Here is a 19673-nt window from a genome sequence, read left to right as displayed (position 1 = left end):
TTGCCTTGATTTGTAGCTTGGGTCTTCCTCATGCTAGTTGGAAGTTAATTGATAATATCTTCTTCTTCTTTTTACAGGAGAATTGATAATATCTTTTTACTTTTAGTTTGTTAGTAGTTTTAATTTGGCCATCAGATGTGATATTTACAATCATAGTCTCTCTTGTTATGTTATGTCATTTTAACTTTTCAATTGTCTTATATGTACTAAATCTTATATTCATCCGGTGCTAAATTTAAGACCCACATTGAAATGTAATTTATACTATAAAGTGAGTTTTATATTTATGATTAGAGAAGTATTTTTTCCCTCATATAACATAATTGGCCATGTTATGAACAAAATATAAACACAGCTTACCGTCAAATTTTCCTATTATGAAATTTATTATCTAAAGATATAAACACTTTTTAGTTTTGCATACATTGGAGATAAGTTGCACGTAACCGAAAAAGAGTTGTGCTCGTTAAGAATAAGATCAGCATGGCCCCTGCGTAAGGATGCCACGCACAAATCGAGAAATAAGTTACACTTGAATTCTTAGACAAATTTGAGTTATTTTTAGGTAATAAATTTTGCCATGAAAGATTTTTCCAGCAGTTTTCACTTTTTTTTTTTAATCTGTCCCTAATGTCTAATTGTTTCTTGTTCGCATAGTTCTTTGAATGTTCTTACTCCAAGAGGACAATGACTATGAGAAACATTTCTTGTCCTTTTGCAATAGACCATTCCTTTGACCATATTTGTACTATACACATACACTATAACCATACTCAGTGCTGACAATGAACTGAAACATCTCTGTGAAAACTTTCTTGATGATATGGAAGGCGTGACAAATAAAGAAGAATAACTTTAAAAAGAGGAGCATCGCTTGCAAACCAAAAAAAAAACAAAGAAAGAAAGAAACTCTTCAGATTTCATGAGAAGATAAAGAGTGAATCATTGATGTGTTAAAATAACATTCGTTGATCGACCGTTAGCTCCATTGTACCTACACCTAATAAAATGTGTGACTTAAAAGGTAAGAATGGCATAATACAATTTTTTTTTAGTTTATTGATGTCAAATTAAATGTGTCTTTTTTTCTTCGATAATTTTGTGACATAGCTTTCTAACTTCATTCCTCTTAATTAGGGACCATGAATAAAAAGCATTATCAAAGCTAGATTTTACGTCCACGCGTGATGCATGAAGACATTGAAACTTCATTAAGTTAAATATTAAGTGGATGCTGACTTGACAATTTTACGGCAAATAATAATATCTAAAGGTATGATATAGGATTTAATAAACAGTTGTTAATAAAGTAGCAATAACGATAAAAATATAAATACTTTTTTTTTTAATTTCTTGTACAAGGCACAAAATATTTCCAATATTTTAAAGATTGGAATAAACAATAACTTGCTTTGGCCTTATATGAAATTTCAACTTTGGTCTTTTACACCTTACTCTTCAAGTGCTTGCCAAGTGATGCTCGGAGGTATTTACATCAGATTATTTTAGGTAATTTTGTGTTGTACAAAGCATGTGGAAAAAAAAAATTTATCTCATAAAGCATGAAAAAAAAAATTAAAATGATTATGGATGGAGTTTACCAAACGAGCATTTAGTCTCCCATATCTTCGGTGATTTTTTTTTTGTTGAAGTGATTATGGATGAAGTTTACCAAACTAGCATTTAGTCTCTCATATCTTCGGTGAGCTTCTCAGCCAAATTGTGCCTTTGGTTCTTGGCAAACTACAAGTTACTAACCTATAATGGGTAACTATGGCCCTTCAAAATATACATAAATGATAAACATATTTCATGAAGGACTTTCTACCAAAGAACCTTCCCTTCATGTTCAAGCAATGACACCAATAATAAAACCAAAAGTACATTTGCATAAATTTCTTATACTACTAAACTCTACTTACTAAAGCACAAACTCTCCCTAACGAAGCGACTAGTACTGAATAAGTTGGGATGGGGCAAAGTCATTATTTTGAAGCTTAAGGGGGTGGGACTTCTGACTCCATTGGAGCACAATCAAAACCTCAGGGCCATCATTCTGCTGCCCCCAATGCATGTAGTATAATTCTTTATTATCTGAGCTTGTCAAATATGGAAACTGAGTTTTCCAACACCAGCTTTCTTCAGGAGCTGCACAATTAATGCGGAGAAAATATTTAAGTTCGACGAACCCATGAGCATTTCAACGTATCCAGTTGAAATGAGACCGGAATGGATAAATTTAACCCTAACTCCAGAACTCCACAACGTTGCGCTTTAATCTTATCAAGTTTTGAAGGTCTCTAGTGTCCCCCCCCCCCCCCCCCGGGGTTATTGATTACAATACTATCTTTAAGGAGTACATACAAAAGGGAAGAAGCACCTAATACCTAAAACCTAAAACTTACATCGGCAAACAAGGATTAAAAAAACCTATACAGTTCGAAAGTAGCAAATTAATGCCTATATCAGTTCCTAAAGTGCCTTGGATAATCTTCTGCAAATTCAGGTCAGGAGAGCAGGCTATGAGACAACCATATAAGATTCCAGCAGTGACATTTGTCATGTCATATAACTGATGTCTGCAAGCTACGTAGTTCATGCTCATAGGGGTTTATGGATATGAAAGTCTTTCACAAACAAGAATATTTATGTCTGCTCTGTTGTCAGTGCACCATGAGAAACCTATCAAGCTCCTCTGAACAACCCATAGAGGTAAGTTTCTGCTTAACTCCATGATATGGAAAGTCTTTCACAAACAGGAATACTCATGTCTGCTCTGTTGTCAGTGCACCATGAGAAACCTATCAAGCTCCTCTGAACAACCCATAGAGGTAAGTTTCTACTTAACTCCATGAGCTAAAGCAAGTAATTAGTTTATGACGAGGCAGAATCCAGAAACGGTATGTAAGATAATCAGAAAGGGCATTTTGGCTTCACTGTTCCCATGTTTACCCAAATTTTTTCATCCTTCAAAAGTCATTGACTTTCAGAATCTTTTCATCTTTGAAGGAACCTAATGCTTTTTCGCAATGTGCCAACATTCAAATATCAAAATAATATAGATCATAAACATGTGAAGGCCCAGTTTGAGAGTGTATTACATATTTTCATGCACGTTAAAAAGCTTCTTCAAGCTAATTCGAAAGACTGTAACAGAGTCCCTGCAAGATAAAACTACTGAGAAATGGAACTTTAAAGCTTCAAAGAACATTGTATAATTTCACTATATTCCTGAAAAATCACAGAAGGATGGAAATCCGTAACTCAATTAAATCAGAGAGGGGGAAGTTGAGGAAAATTCATTAGACTGATGCATAAACCTCGTGGCAGATGAGATATAGCGTCAACTGTAATGTTCAGGCTTCAAGACGCCAATATAAGGCAAGTTCCTATACAGTTCAGCAAAATCCAACCCATAGCCAACAACAAAATAATTTGGGCACTGCAGAAAAGGAAACGTTAACGGGATAATTTTAGTAATAGAAAGGGCAATTAGGAATTTCAAAGCAAAAAGCTACAGAGCATTCAAAGTTGGTACTTTGACATGGTATCAATTAGGAAGAGAAAGAAAAAAGCTACAGAAGAAAATTTGAAAATTACAACGACTATAAAGAAATGGAAAACTTATATACTACCATATTTCCAGCAAGGTAAAGGCCTGAATCATAGAGAGAAGATATGTACATACTTTGAAAGATATTTAATGACTATTGGTTAGAGTACTATACCTCATTGACCCCCCCCCCCAAAAAAAAAAAGGGAGTACTATACCTCAAATCCTCTGTAGAATTTCCCCTCGCCAACTAGCTGAATGTTAACCTTTCTCCTTGATGGTTTATCAAGGAAAGTGCACACGGAGACAGAGGATGCTCCTTTTGCTTTCAAGAGAGCAATTATGCTAGATATAGTATGCCCCGTATCTACAATGTCTTCAACCTAATCATTTATCAACAACACAATCCCATAAGAAAATGAAGTCGGATATGAATGCAGGAGAAGGGAATGGGGGGATTAAACTACTAAAGGAACTGACAGTATAATTGCAACAGAGAGGGGGGAAATTAAGATATTCTCTGGTTCATTAAATTCTACTCCTTTTGGGACCACAATGACGTTACACCTAGAGATGAGAATCACTTCTGTTAAATAACATTTATCACCAGTAAAGGAATTTCTCGCAGACCCCGGGGGGGGGGGGAGACACGAACTCAGATCTCATATGACCAACGGAAACGTAATACAGAATGAAAAACCGTTTTCTTTATCTACTAAATAAAAAGTGAGAAAATTCATTTAAATTTTATGAGGTTAAAATAGTCAATTTTTTATTAGAACAAAATAAGGTATTATTAAAATTGCTCCCTCCCCTCCCCTCCCCTTTGTAGCTACCCTCCCCTCTCTTTCCCTCCTATTCCCTTGATTAAATCCCTCCCCTCCCCTTCCTTCCGTCGAGCCAAACACAGCGTAAGATGAAGCAACAGACACAAGAAATCTTTGGCTTTTAACTATTGTTTAGGAGTTATAATGAAGATTTTCTTAACTCTTTTTTTTTCTCAGATAAAGAACCTAATAACATTCCAGCCGTTATTTCGAATTAACCAGACAAATGACGCAAATTATCCTCACTATCTGTTGCTACCACAAATGTCTCAAGTTACTCTAATACCGTAAGTAATTTTTCTTCCATTTCTTCAAGTTGTACATTTTCATATAATGAACCTTCTGGGGAAAATATGGGACTTTCGAGACATGAGTTTGTAATTCTGAAGCAATACTAATTTCACCAAAGCGCCGTTCATGTGGGCCATGAAGAATTCTCTCGAAACACTTTTATCAAATCAACATATTCTTCGGTGATAAAAAAAACAAAAGAAAACTTTATTCACGCGACGATAAGAGAGCAAAAGTACCAGGACTACATGGCGGCCCTGAACGTCAATCTTCAAATCAGAGGAAACAATCGGTGCTTCATTGGAGCAGGTTCCAGAACCATAGGACTGAGCTCGAACGAAATCAACTGAAATGGGAAGGTCGATTTTGCGAACAAGGTCGGCAAAAAACAAGAAGGCGCCGATGGCCACGCCGACAAAAACGGGTGGAGGGGAGGAGGAACGAAAGTCGTCAGCGATTTGGGCGGCGAGCTCGGAGACTCGGCGGGAGATTTGATCCTCATTCCAAAGTATCTTCTCTATGTGGTTATCCAACGCCATGGAGCTTCGCCGCTCTCGCTTGACGCCCTTGGGCTAACCACTTAACAGTAACACCCGAAAAAGTGAGAATAGGAATGGCGTGGAATCGACAAATGCTTCCAAAGGTGGGCGTCTATCCCATGTCATGCGAGGAGAATCCGTAGTACTGTTTTGGTTGGAAATGGGAGGGGTTTAAGACTCTCGTCAGTGCTCACCACGTGAGTGCGAGACTGCGAGGTGCTTATGGTTTTCAAATACTCCCTCTGGTCCTGAATAGTGAATACCCTCTCTACTCGATTTGATAAAAGAAGAAAAACGTGATTAGGTGAAACCAAATCATAATTTCAAATCGTATAATTTCAAAAATAGATTTTGATAAATAAATTTTGAGAATAAATTTTAGAAGAATAGATTTTGTAAAAAAAATAATTTTGATAAAGTAAAAATATTTGAGTGGTTGTTCTCATAATCATTTTTTTATATGTAAATTACTAAAAAAATGTAAGTTAATATGATAATAATAGAAAAATAGATCTTAATTTATATTTTTGTTTGAAATAATAAATTGCATATAAAAAATATAATTAATTAATATTACCTCTCATCTTCAATATAAGAGCTAATTGGATTTTCAATTTGATTTTGAATATAAAATTTTAATTTACTTTATTTCTTATATTTATCTATTTTTTATGTCCCAAACCATGATTTTATACATTCAAAAGTTAAAAAAATTCACTTTATGAAAAACCATGGTTTTAGGGGGTGTTTAGATAAATTCAAACTATGGTTTGGAGAATAGTTTCGGAGAAAAAAGTGATTTTGAAACTAGATTTTATGAAAAAAATAATTTTAATAAAAAGATAGTATTTGGATAGTTATTATCAAACACTTTTTTAATGTACAAATTACTAAAAAGTACATAAGTTAATATAATAATTACATAAAAATATATTTAAATTTATATTTTTATTTGAAGTTTTTCTATTGTCCCTAATATAAGATATAATTAATTAATTTGAGTAGATTAAGAGTGTTAGTTGAATTAGTTACTATGATTTTTTAAGACACCCTAAGCATCTTTTTTAATTTCCTTTCTCCTTTTCCTACTTGATTATTATTGAGGAAATATCAATATGGTTAATTTGAAAAAAAAATAGATAATCATATAAAATAGATCTTACATTTAAGACTAATATTAACTCCCAAATTAAGTCATATATTAAGGAACAGAATAATAAATTTTTTAATAATTTTTTTGCCAACATAATAAATAATGCATAAAAAAATATATTAACTAATTGTTAATATGTGTATATATATTTATAAAATATAAGATTAAATATATTTTTAGAAAAAATGATAATTTTTTCAACAGAAAAATATTGTTTTAAGTGGGGGAGGAGAACCGGTCAAAAAACAAAAGGAATCAAGGAGGAGAAAGAAGGGGAAATGTGAAGGCATGAAGATTGACAATGATTGGGCAAAAAATTGCACCGACAACAACGTCCATATTCGTTCAAAAAGCGAAAAAAAATTTGCTTATGAAAAAACTATGGTTTTGATAGGCAAACTATGGTTTCATGACAAAACTATGGTTTCAAAAACTAAGAGGTTTTTGGATACTTTTGGGGTCAAATTTTAGTTTGAGCTCCAAAAGTACTTCTTCTAGGTTTGCCAAACACCCTTTTTAAAAAGAAAAACACATAGTAGGACCATACAACAAATAGACCAAACTAGAAAAGAGCCCAACCTTGTTATCAAAAGGGGGGAAAAAAAACTAACTCAAAATTTGGTCTGATTTTTAATTAGTTGGGTTTAGCAATTTGTGGTATAAGAAGTATTTCGATTATCCAAAAAGTGCTTTTAAAAAATATTTTTTCATAAATCGAGGCAACCTATTTCATTTATTTACTTCATATATCATAAAAACACTTTTAAAGCTATAGTTTTATTTCTATTCAAACACTCTCCTAATCTAATACAATAGTAACCCAAAGTCAAGCTAGGGTAGACTTGGTCTAACAAACTACTTAAATCAGTCTAGGTAGTCTGAGACCTTAATTTTCTTTTTCTAAAAAAAAAATCATTTATGGGAACCAAGATTTCAATGTAAAAATCATACCAAAACATTTAAAATTAATCATAAATCCACATAAATCTCCAAAAATATTAAATAAAAATTAAAAAAAGACATTTCAAATTACAATTTAAACGAAACACTTGAATCAGACCAGAAGGTGGTCTAACCATTTAGTCTAGAACCTAGTTCAACTTGACCAACTAGTCTAGTTTAATTTGATCTGATTTTATCATATTGCTTATTTAGAGTGGATCGAATTGGACCAAATCAGATTACTTTGGGTTGGACTGAACTGGACCAAACTACTGGCTTTTAGCATATCCCTAGAATGTAGTATGGGAAAAAGATAAGGATAAAGAATATAAAATTAACGTTTAAACATCTTTAAGCAAAATCTTATGAAAATAACCAAACCAATTCTAATTTTAAAATATTATAAAATGGAAATAAGATTGTGGATTTTATGTTGAGGACAGAAGGTAACATAACTTTAACCGTTTAGAGGTAAAATTTTCAAGTAATAATTTTTAAAAGAATAAAAAGATAAAATTCAATATCAACCATTTAAATTTAATCTAAACGAGATGAGCTCTTAATACACATCCGAAACTCGTTCCTTAAAATGAATAGGAGTAGCGTGCAAATGGACAATGTTTCCAAAGACGGATTAGTTGGCTTATTGCCGAAGCAAAAAACTTGGACAAAAATGAATGGAATGCAACCGACAATATTGAAAAATGAGGCTCATCTAGGATATAAATAGCTTGTTTTTATTTTGCACCGTCTTATCATGATCTTTGTATTTCTAAAAAAATAAAGATATGTCCATTTTAGCATAATGTGTTGATTGTACACAAATTTTGATTTTGGACATTTTCTATCTCATAACAAAGCTTGATAATATCACAAACGTGAGATCAATACATTTATGGCAGATTGACCTCATAAATCTTAAAAAAAATTCCATTTGAACTAAATTATCACTCCTATCTTTTGAAAACGATTGACATTTCTCTCACCACCACAACTTTAGTCACTTCATTAGTAAGGTAGTTATATATTTATGGTAAAAAGATCATTTGAGATTAACTGTATATCTCACCTTATCCAAGAGGACATGGATGCCGGCAAATGGAAACCGATCAAACTCAGTAAGTATGGGCCTCCTATTTCCCACTTTTTTTTCGCTGAAGATTTGTTGATTTTTGCATAAGCTAGTCTCAATCAGGTGGATATTATCAAAAAATGCCTTGGGTCTTTCTGCCAAGCGTCAGGTCAAAAAGTCAACCAGGCAAAGACCAATATCTTCTTTTCAAGCAATGTCAACCATTGCGTCTCTTCGCAGATCAGTGCTGAGTTGGGGTTCACAAGAACAAACAATCTAGGAAAGTACCTTGGAGTGCACCTGCATCACGATCGCGTTTCTCATAACACCTTCAACAGTACCACAGACAAAGTCAAGTCTCGGTTGAGCAACTGGAAAACACACCCTTGCAGGTTGATGCACCCTTATTAATTCAGTTATCAATGCCCTACCAGTCTACACTATGCAAACTGCTTATCTACCTGACAAAACGTGCCACACTCTAGAAAGAAAAGCTAGAGATTTCTTGTGGGGAGGCACGGAGAGCCAAAGAAAATTACACGCCGTCTCCTGGGACACAGTCTGTTTGGGAAAAAAGAATGGTGGGCTCAGTCTTCGACATGCCAAACAGCAAAACCAGGCTTTCATGATGAAGCTAGGGTAGGGGTTGGTTCAGCGACGAGACTCTCTCTGGGTTAAAGTGATCCGAAGCAAATACGGATGTAGTGATGACCTTCTGCCGACTATTAACACAAGCAAACCAGGATCCAACACCTAGCGAGGTGTAAGAAATAATTGGCAGCATGTGAAAAACGGAATACAAGACCGACAAGATTCAGAAGGCAGACACAAACTCAGCTGGAAATGGACGAAGAGTGGGGCTTTTACCGTGAAATCAGCTTACCAGCTGCTGACAGCACATGACCTCCCCCCATCTCAGCTATGGGATCCAATATGGAAGATAAAAGTGCTGTAGCGATGCAGAATGTTTGCATGGCTCCTTGCCCACGAACGTCTTGTTACAAATAAGATGAAATGGCGACAAGGGTTACATGCGACGGGAGCTTGTAACTCTTGTAGGGAACACTTGGAGGATGAATTGCATATGCTGAGAGACTGTCAAGAGAGTAAGTGCCTTTGGACCTCAGTCGTCAAACCGGAGTTCAACTAGGCCTTCTTTAGTGCAAACCTTTAAAACTGGCTAAAACTCAACTGGTCCAAGCCAGTGGGTGTGGAGTCAGAGAACTGGCAAGCCTTGTTCACCACCATCTGCTGGCTACTTTGGAGAAGAAGGAATGAGAGGATACACTCCAATGCTAAAACGGATGTAGGCTCCATATACCCAAGAGCATCAGCAATAGTAAGCTGTATAAAAGCGACCCCTAAGAAACTAACCAACATGCAAGCTCCTCCAGATGTTTGCCCATGTTTGCCCTCGAGGTGACCACATCAGAGAGAATACCAAATAGATTGTTCAGGTTGACGGAGCTTTTTCTTTCCTAACCCAAACAGCAGGATGCGGAGGATCTTAAAAGACACAAATGGCAAAACTGTGGAGGGATTCTACCACAGACTCGACAAAGGGGATGCCTTTATTGCCGATATGGGCTTGCCTCTTAGGTCTCCGGAGAGCATGGGACCTGGGATTCAGAGACCTCATCCTCATGAGTGACTCCACGGATGCACTCCATGCGATCAAGACAGAGGTAACTGATACTCATGAAGACTGGAACATGATTATGGAGATAAAAGGTATGCTGCAACGACAATGGAATGTTGAACTAAGGCTACTAGACCGAGTGGATAACTCTCAAGCAGACAGCCTCGCCAAGAAAGCCCTTACCGCTAGCCTCGGACTGCAAGTTGTTAGTGCTGAGAACCTAGTTGTGTGCATGAGTGCCTAAAGTCTTCTTTTCTTTTCTCTTTCCGGTGTGTCAAAAAAAAATTGTATATTTCATTATAGAATATAAATTTATTTGAGGCACAAATGTCAAAGTAGTCCAGAAAAAAAGTGCAAAACTTCATACAAAAATATTTGGAAGAATGACGTTTCAATCCTTTTGCTATCTCAATATTAACAAATAATTTATACATTATCACTGTGAGAGTTATACTGTACTTCTCCTGTCTTTAATATAAAACCCATTTAACTAATTTGATTAGATTAAGAAAGTTACGTAAGTTAGTTAATTATAAAAAATATAACATGCTTTTCCTAAAACACCATAATCATCTTTCTTAATACTCCATCTCTCTCTTCTACTTGATTATGGTTGAGGAAGGATCTATAGGAGTAATTTAGAGAAAAATGATAAATATGATAAATGGGTTTTATATTTAAGACCAAAACTAATTTAATAATTAGGTCTTATATCAAGGACCGGAGGAGTAATTAAATTTGATACATGCACGCATTTCTTAGGGATATTTACCATCCTTGCATGCAAAATTTCAAATATTTGTTTGAATATTTTTTTCGGTAATATTATTTGTTTAAATTTTGCATTAATGGAGATGTTTGTTTGGCACGCACACTAAGTCCATTATTTCAGGTTAGCACATGCCGAAGGTGAATGACCCTACACGGATCTCATCAAAAGTAGGTACATATTCAATCATATGTACCTTTTTTAGGTAAAACTAGGATATTTTCAAATCATATTAGACTTAAGATTCGTTCTTTTGGGTTGAGAGATAAAGAATAGCTCTACCAATAAGTTTGTTTCCTGAAATTTTTATTTGTGTTCTTTTTCTTAGAGAGTGATCATTATTATTTCAACTAACAGCTTGTTGATCAACCATATATGCTTTCTATTATTTTACTAATGCCTTATTCTTTTGTGTAGCCATAGGCAACCAAAGATTTTGCTAGACACATTTAATATTGTAACATTAGTTAAGCATGATTGAGTTTGCTCAAAAGGTCAAATTTTGTATTTATTTTATTCTTTTGGAGTTAGAAAGTCAACACTTTGTCTGGCTTCAATACCTCAGATCTTTGATCATGATGGTCCCTTTTTCGACGGTGATATTGGCTACATCAGCAAGCGTTGGGTTGAATTCTTTTTTAAGCTTCCATGAAAAATAGTGAGTCTGGCCTTCATATAGTTGTTGAGACACATTTTTTTCCTCCGATTATACCATCTCTAGTTTTAATTATAAGACTATATTTATAATTTACAAACAAAATTTTATAATTAAGACTAGAGATAATATTTTCATTGGCACGTGGTTCACGTTGGAACCTTGGTATAGTTGTTTGATTAGATTAGTTAAATTGGAATTTTAGTTGAAAGATTGCGTTGTTGGAATCCGATTCATAGTTTATAAAGAATTTGAGAATATATATATATATATATATATATATATGTATATGTATGTATGTATTGAAAATTTGGATTAAGCATGTATTTGGGATCGCGTGCGTGGAGGAGGGGAAAAGCCAGGTTGAGCAGGGGAAAAACGGCATTGATCATGAGGAATGACATCAGAGATGCTTTTAGGAAAAAAATTCATTGTTACTGTGGAGAGAGGATAGAAAATGGGAATGAACAGAAAGATGAGGTATTTTAGTGTGTCCTAGCTCCTAACTTGATCTAATAATTTGATGTTTTTCCTGTAATAATTTGATGTTTACAAAAAAAATATTATAGGAAGAAAATAACTAACTAATAAAATTTAATTATTTTAATTTTTTCTTAAATTTATCAAACTGTATACTTTCAGTCTTTAATATAAGATCTAGTAAATCAATTTGAAGAGATTAAAAAAGATAAATTAATTACTTAATTATTTTATGTTACATGATCTCTCTAAAATATTTATGTGTATCACTAGATTAAAATCAATTTATAAATCAAACAAATTAATTTGGAGAAAAACAATACCATTTTCAATTATTTTACATTGAACTTACTTTTTCATTACTTATCCAATCAAGTTTTAATTTATCAGACTAATTTTTATAAAGATCAATTCAAATATAAATCAAATTATATTAATTGACTTTTATCCTAAGTCATGCTTGCAAAAATAAGATAATATAAATGCCACTTTTGTCTAGTTTTGGACTTAACTTTGTCCATTTGTTTTCAAAGTTTTAGGCCATGATTTGTCGTTATCATAGGTGGTACTTGATTATTGTGTTGATTATATGCTTAGTGGAGCAAGGTGTCAAAAGATACTGTTATTCTTCACAAAGATGATGGCTCTTCCTTGGTACGTGGAATCATTTGTCTCCTTAACATTATATGGAGAAAAAGAAATTTGGCTTTACACGAGGGTAATGTGATCCTCCGTTAGTCATAATCAATAAGGTTCTCAATATTCATTCCTTCCTTGCCTTGGCTTTTATGGAGCAAATTTCAAATAATAGCAGCAGTTGCCTAGTGAACCCTCTTGGTTCTTCTATTTATCTTAATGGTTTGGGATGACACGTCTTCTTTTACGAGTATAACAGGTTGAGACAACATTATTGTCATGGTATCATCTGCCATCGTGGTTTGCCCTTGAAGTAGTTTTTGTGGAAGAGTTATTCTACGGATGGCATCTCTTTTATTGGTTAGTGTTTCAGAGTCTTTTTAATTTGGGTCCATGAAGTAGCATCAATACCTTTATTAACAATCACTTGTGTCAACAAAAAGCTTTATTCATATCAGTTGGCAAAGGGCCGGACACTTTTACAAATGGAGTGAGTTTGATCCCTAAGTTGGTCGAGATGCTAAGGGTGGCATATTCGCAGCCTAGTGAAGTTGAGAGATTTCTACCTATTGAACTAGAAAAAAAAAAGTTTGCTTGTTATGCTTTTAAACCCATAAGGACAGGTTCCAGTAGATCATGAGTTAGTTTTTTTGTCCCTGGATCATAGGTGATCTCAACCCCTTTCCTAAAATTTGTGTACCCAAAAAAAAAGAAAAAGAAAAAAAGAAAAAGGCTCCATCTATATCCCAATGTATCCATCCTCCCACTTCAACAAGCAAAGGATTGCTCTTTCTTATTGCATGCCTTTAGTAACTATTCTGTCAAAGTTGTCTCTCTTGTCTTTTTTTTCTTAGTTTTCTTCGCCATTTTGTTTGTGTTAACTTTTTGTGTTATGTAAAACTCTCCTTTATTTAATATTATCAGTTTCTCTTCTTACAAACAAAAGGGGAGCAAGGTGTTATAGTGAGAGAGTGAGCAAGAGAGAATGTGTGTGTTTTATAACCATCTGCATTGAAAGAAATCGAGTTAAATCCTTTTAAGAGAATAATTAAAGAACAAATTTTTGTGACACAAAGTCACGAACTTCAATTTTACTGGGTCAACTTCAATCATGACCGCGTCAATGAAGGGATCTTCACAAAAAGGTTTGGAAACTGAACACCGTTTTGCACGGAAATTGATTGTCAATTTGGTCCTCAGATCTATAAAAATAGTTTTAGAATGTTTTGGATCTTTAATACAAAAAAGTTCGTTTAAAGATGTTATTGAATGATAATTTAGTATTACTATTAAAATCACTTATAAATATATTTTACATAAACTAAGATGAAACTCTTCTCACATGCTTATCTTGTATTTTATAAATTAAGATTAAAAAACTATTTATAAACTATTTCAAATATACCCTAAATATTGGAATATAGCCAAACAGAACATCTTTCAGAACATGGGCCTATAATGTTGTTTAGCCCATTTCCTAAAGCCCAAATAAGCCTATCTCATAAATCGAGGCCCAAAAGTTGCCAAGGAAGAGCAAGAGTAATACCCATCGTTTTGTTGGGAAGCAAATAGTACAGTGAGCTAGAGGAGCAGCACGCCGGGGGAGAGAGAAGAAGAGCGAGAAAAATGAACACGGATATCACCGCATCGACGAAGCCAGAGTATCCAGTGATAGATCGGAACCCTCCTTTTACCAAAGTTGTCGGTAATTTCAACACTCTCGACTATCTTCGCTTCGTCACCCTTACCGGCGTTTCCGTCACCGTTGGCTACCTTTCTGGTATGTCTCTCTCTCTCTCTTTATATACATAAATATATATTTTCGTTTCATGTTTGAAGTTGATGTGTAATGTTGGTTGGTAATTACTTTGCTTGGTTCCTTAACCCCACTGTGGACTTGTCTGGTTCCTTTCAATTGAATCAATCCTTCTGGGGTTTTGTTTGAATTAATGGTTCTGTCAAGTTGAAGGATATTTGTGCGTTTTCGGATTTCTACTCTCTAGTTCGTACATTGGGAAGTATTGCTAATCGAACCTTAGATCCTTCAGCCCCGTTGTCGTCCACCCAATCTTTTAGGGTAGGACTTTTGGAAATTTATAGCAAGGTTCCAATTTGAAACGTGAATTGGCTCTGCATCGCAATTTAAACAAAAAAGGATTGGGCTTGTGGAATTCATGTGGTGTTATCTGTGAAATCGAAATCTTTATGAGTAGTGATCGGCCAGTTGATTCTTCTCCCTGCATTTTGGTTAAACTCTATCTGTGTTGAATACAATGTGTTTCTTATATATTTCTGGAAAGGGTATTCGCTTTCTTGTATTGACAAATAGCAGATAATAATGCTACTGATAAACTTTATGAACATATTGTTTGTTAGTTGAAAACTCGATAGGAATTTTACCGGTTGTTATCGCTTTTCCCTAGTTTAATTGACTTTAGATGATATCACTTGTAGTTAAAATTGCATGAGAGAATTTCCTTCTGACCCTTATAGTGAGTGTAATTTCACCTGTATGCTAAAAATATTGATTAATGTCACAATTTGGTAAGGGGATGTGCAGTAACCAGTGGGAGGACTATAGTGAATAGGGAAATGATACTTGTTCCTCGCAATTATCATTCTCATGCAACTAATTGATTGAATTTACCTTTATGTTAATATTGCGGGAGGTCATGTAGTTATCAATTGACGTGGTTAACTTGCATTGTGGGCATCTTTTACAATTTTTACATAGTTTATTAGGATCACCCATACCCATAAAGGTTTATCAAACTGCCACTGTTTATTGTGTATCTGTTGATGATTTGACTTACTGGACTTAATCTATAAATTAGGGATGTTCTTTGTAAAAATATTTTATGAGGGTTCATAACTATAATTAAACACATGTCTCTGATATTTTAAGTTTTTCTGTTCCTTCTTGATCTCCTCTCTTTTAATAAAGACATAGGCATATGCTGCACATATATTGGGTACATGGATATCCTTAATTTAAGATGAATTTGGAGATTGGAACAAAGTTAATATTTGCCTGACTTCCCAGTCACTGTTGCATGCTATCTCCTATCTTTAGAAAATTCAACATTTAGTTTGAGAATAGGATGCTTGCCGGCACTCCGCTGGTCAGTTCACGGGTTCTTTCGCAATGATGATGTGATATAAGAAATGGGAATTTTGTAGACTTAAGTACTTCTTTATCCCTTTCTTTCCTTCAGGGCTTTTAATATCTAAAACTTGTTAATATTGTGGTTAAAATGACTAACGAAACTTTCCTTAATGCATATAATTTTAGTACTAGTTTGTTTTTATATTTGCTTGTTGATGACAGTTTTGCATCTTTCTGTCACAAGCGAGAGATTATTGGAACCTAATTTGAAGGTCATGGCGGGGCACAAAAAAAAAAAAAAAAAAAAAAAGGAAACAAAGCAAAAATCCACAAGCCTCCTAGCAATTTGAGCGTGCTATGCTCTCCACGCAGATGCTCACATGTTCCTTGCCTCTCATTGACTCCATCACACAATATATTCCCTAATTTATCTCTCACCCTAACATCATACCTCACAACCCATATGCTAGTTACCAGCTTGGTCCATTAGTTATGGACCTATCAATGGTTAATCATTGTTGAAGACTTCAGATTATTTTTACATTCTTCCTTCCAATTTCTATTTGTCATTTTTTTGCGCACTGCATTGATTGTTTTACATCGACCAGGTTTTAACTAATTTGGCATAACTAACTGAGATTTTGTTCAATCTGGACTTGTTGACAAGATTTTAGACGTTAGAAATTAAATCCCTGAGAAGATGTTGCTTCAAAGGTACTCCATTGCCTAAGAATGCAGTTAGTTATTATTTTTACTCCTTGCTGATAAATTCTCTTGGGGCATCTGAATGCATGGTGGAGATTTGCTTATGCTGTGAAATTGAATTCGCATATTCTGAAACCAAGTGAGATCCTGCATGATTTGGTACTAAAATGGTATGTTTATTATATGGTTAAATCCGTTTACCCTTTTTTGCTTAGGGATCAAACCTGGAATCAAGGGTCCATCTATGGTGACTGGGGGTCTGATCGGGTTCATGGGCGGGTTCATGTATGCATACCAAAACTCCGCTGGTCGGCTTATGGGTTTCTTTCCCAATGATGGTGAAGTAGCACGTTACAAGAAATGAGAAATTCCTCGATTTAGTACTTATGTTTTCCCCTTTTCTAGTGGATGTAATATCCGGAACTTGATGTCAACGTTATGGTGATCGAGAATGATGAAATTGTCATTCCTGTATTTCATCCTGTTCATGTTTTCAGTTTGTTCTAAGGTCAGAGCAAAAACCTGTTTGACATCACATTATGATACGACTCTGCCTTGGGGTGCCCCTGAGTTATGCTACTCACGTCACAGAAAATTGTTGTGAAGGTTAACGGTAGTTTGAATTTACTATGTTGAACTTGTGAAGTAGGCCTTTTTTTTTTTGGGAATAAAAAGGCTGTGTAAAACACTCAGAGAGTAGCAAGGTACTAATAGTTTAGGACTGGAATCTTCGATGAGAATGTACTCTGCAGAGGAAATTGCCATGATAATAACATCAACATCCATTTATAATATAAAATCATAGTGTAATGGTTGGCTTCTTTTGATATAAAATCATACGAAGTAGTAGGCCTTTTATAGTATATAGTGAATCTTTGAGGCTATCCTGTTGGTAACTGTGTGATGAAAAAAAAAAAATCAATGAAAACCTATGGCTGGATTAATACTTTAAAGTAAAAGATGTGATGAAAAGTAAATGATATAAAAATAAAATCTAGTGCATTTGAATCTTTTCGAAATACACAACTAAATAGGATGTTGGTGATACATCAATATCAATTGTAGTGGCTATGTAAAGCCGCAATCTGTCATCAAGCTGTTTAAAACTTATTTATACATAAAGAAGTCGTGTTGGTAGCTTCATTTACTCTTTGTTTTTTTTTCCCGGTCAAAGTAATGGTAAGCTTTTTTCACAGAAAGAATTGAAATTTCCAATTCTTTTTTTTTTTTCTCCCTTCAAACGGCAAACTTATTCATGCATCTCTGTCAGTTGCCGACAAAATGGTAAAGAGGCATTTTGACAAATCTTCAAGTTTCAAAATCACAAGTGGCAAGCATGGTGACTGATTTAAGTTGCAGTTTTATTTAACTACTACTATTATTGGTGTATGCACTTGATATTTTAGCACAGTTTCTTATTACGGGAAATTTCACGGGTCTAGATTAACTTGAATTCAAGCCAGAGGCATTCCCAAATTCAAACTCGAGATCTTGATTAAGTTGGGATAATTTTTTTAACCAGTTGATCTAAGCATTGGCGGTTATTTAGCTACTTTATTCTTGATGCAAAGAATCCTTTCTTGTAATAGACAATAACACTTACTATATGGTTTGCCATAAAAAAAAAAAAAAGTAATTCAAGTACTTTCGATACATCCTTGTCAATATAACGGGTAATATAATGAAAATACTCTAAATGAAAAAAAAATACCACGCAATTCAGTTTTAAAAAAAAGAAACTAGACAAATTTAGAGTATTTTTTAGGAGGAACAAACACCCAAATCTGATATTATACCACAAATCCGATATTATACAAATTTTATATACATATATCACTCTCACCAATAAATTTTTAACTGATACTATATTTCCCAAAATTTCCAAAACTCAAAGTACAGAATTGTCTGAATGACTCAAATTTAAAACCTATTTTAGTAGATAGATGGTGAGTGCCAAAAAAAGCCAAAAAACTAGATGGTGAGTGCCAAAAGAATTGGACTGTTGCTTTTTTGGACCTTGAAAAGAATTGGATTATTAGGCATTGGCAAAAGGAAAAAAAAAACGACTATTTGGAGATGCTGGGTGAACAAAAAATTAAATGAAGAAGAAGAAAAAGAAAAGAATGATTTAAATTGTCTTATTTGAATTAAATTGATGATCCCCTCCCATCTTTTGCCAGATACGTGGCATAGTCTTACACCATCAAAGATTTCAATGGCCAAGATTATACGATAATTTGAAGTTTGAATCCAGTTGATCGAATTAGAATTGGATTTCAGGTGACCTGTTTCCTATAATTTGAATAAAAAATAGCCGTTAACTAGAATTCGAATTCAGGCGATTTGTTTCCTCTAATTTGAATAAAAATAACTGTTAATTAGATGATTAATTTTGAGAAGTCAGTCTCTAAAAAATTGTAACGTTGGGCAGAGAAAAATATATATAATCTGCTCTTCTTTTACTCAACCGTGTCGTCACTGAGGATGCTGCTCCTAAGCCACGGCCGTAGTTGCTTCGCCTCCGCCTGCGAAGAAGGATTCCGGAACTGGTGGTGGGGAAGTAGTTAACGCCTCCATCGGCAAGGGTGTGATGAGGAAGGTGATAGGAATCCAGGTCATCGGTGTGGTCGTTTATGATTCGAGGGGCTTGCCTCTGATCTTAACCACGCTTGAGGTTTAGAGCAATTCGATTCGATTGACATTGGGGCTGACTCAACTTTTGGGTTATATATGAACGAAATTGAAGGGATCAGCCTTGCGCCTCCTATTATCGCAAGTCTCGATTCACATTCCATTTCTAGGTTGCGTTTGTGGTTACTGCTTTTGGAGTATTGTAATTTGATTTGGCGACGATGGTTTGGGTTCTTAGGAGATTTCCACTTTCTGGTCGGTTTCTGAACCTTTGGGCAAATGCACCTTGAATCTACGGATTTGAATGCATTTTTCTTTCATTAGGAAATTGACCCAAAACCGTGTATCCTTGTCTTTAAAAATGCTCTGAAGTTACAGTATAGAGTAGTTGGAAAATCATATTGTTCAATTGCTTTGTTAGGGAAAAATGAATTAAAACTTTCTATCTGGGTCATCATCGTAGGATTCCTTTCTGACTTAAACGTCTATGTGATGTTTGATATTCTAGTCTATTTAATGTCCCCTAAGTTTGGGCTTTGGTTTCTGGATATGGTTGTGATTCTGCTCACCTGGTGATACCTATGTTTATTTTGTCTAGCATTTAACACTATATTAGATGTCGGATATGGAGAGCCTATTGACCACAAGGATGAAATCTGTAGCAAACCTTATATC

The 19673-nt window shown here is 34.5% G+C and overlaps 2 protein-coding genes across 2 annotated transcripts; one reads left to right on the top strand and one right to left on the bottom strand.

Annotated features, from left to right (window-relative positions):
* Nucleotides 1-3175: 3175 nt before the first annotated feature.
* LOC114755239 (hypoxanthine-guanine phosphoribosyltransferase-like) lies at nt 3176-5399 on the bottom strand. Its single transcript, XM_028944103.1, has 3 exons — nt 4911-5399; nt 3772-3936; nt 3176-3442 (listed from the first exon to the last, which is right to left on the bottom strand). Exons 1-3 carry the CDS (start codon nt 5208-5210, stop codon nt 3344-3346), a joined length of 564 nt encoding a protein of 187 aa, XP_028799936.1. The 5' UTR covers nt 5211-5399; the 3' UTR covers nt 3176-3343.
* An 8716-nt stretch (nt 5400-14115) lies between these two features.
* LOC114755240 (NADH-ubiquinone oxidoreductase 20.9 kDa subunit-like) lies at nt 14116-17166 on the top strand. The gene is made up of 2 exons (XM_028944104.1): nt 14116-14336; nt 16583-17166. Exons 1-2 carry the CDS (start codon nt 14183-14185, stop codon nt 16729-16731), a joined length of 303 nt encoding a protein of 100 aa, XP_028799937.1. The 5' UTR covers nt 14116-14182; the 3' UTR covers nt 16732-17166.
* Nucleotides 17167-19673: the final 2507 nt, after the last annotated feature.

This window comes from Neltuma alba, unplaced genomic scaffold (assembly GCF_004799145.2).
Source record: "Neltuma alba isolate B1F8T4 unplaced genomic scaffold, ASM479914v2 tig00010243_pilon, whole genome shotgun sequence".
Classification (NCBI taxonomy): domain Eukaryota; kingdom Viridiplantae; phylum Streptophyta; class Magnoliopsida; order Fabales; family Fabaceae; genus Neltuma; species Neltuma alba.
This window is presented reverse-complemented; position numbering and strand designations above follow the sequence as displayed.

Coding starts and splice junctions, on each gene's coding strand:
- LOC114755239 (XM_028944103.1), bottom strand. CDS start 5,210: ATGGCGTTGGATAACCACATAGAGAAGATACTTTGGAATGAGGATCAA. Junction 3,937..4,910: donor AGGGCCGCCATGTAGTCCTG/GTACTTTTGCTC, acceptor ATAAATGATTAG/GTTGAAGACATTGTAGATAC. Junction 3,443..3,771: donor AATTCTACAGAGGATTTGAG/GTATAGTACTCC, acceptor CCTTTTCTGCAG/TGCCCAAATTATTTTGTTGT.
- LOC114755240 (XM_028944104.1), top strand. CDS start 14,183: ATGAACACGGATATCACCGCATCGACGAAGCCAGAGTATCCAGTGATA. Junction 14,337..16,582: donor CACCGTTGGCTACCTTTCTG/GTATGTCTCTCT, acceptor TTTTTTGCTTAG/GGATCAAACCTGGAATCAAG.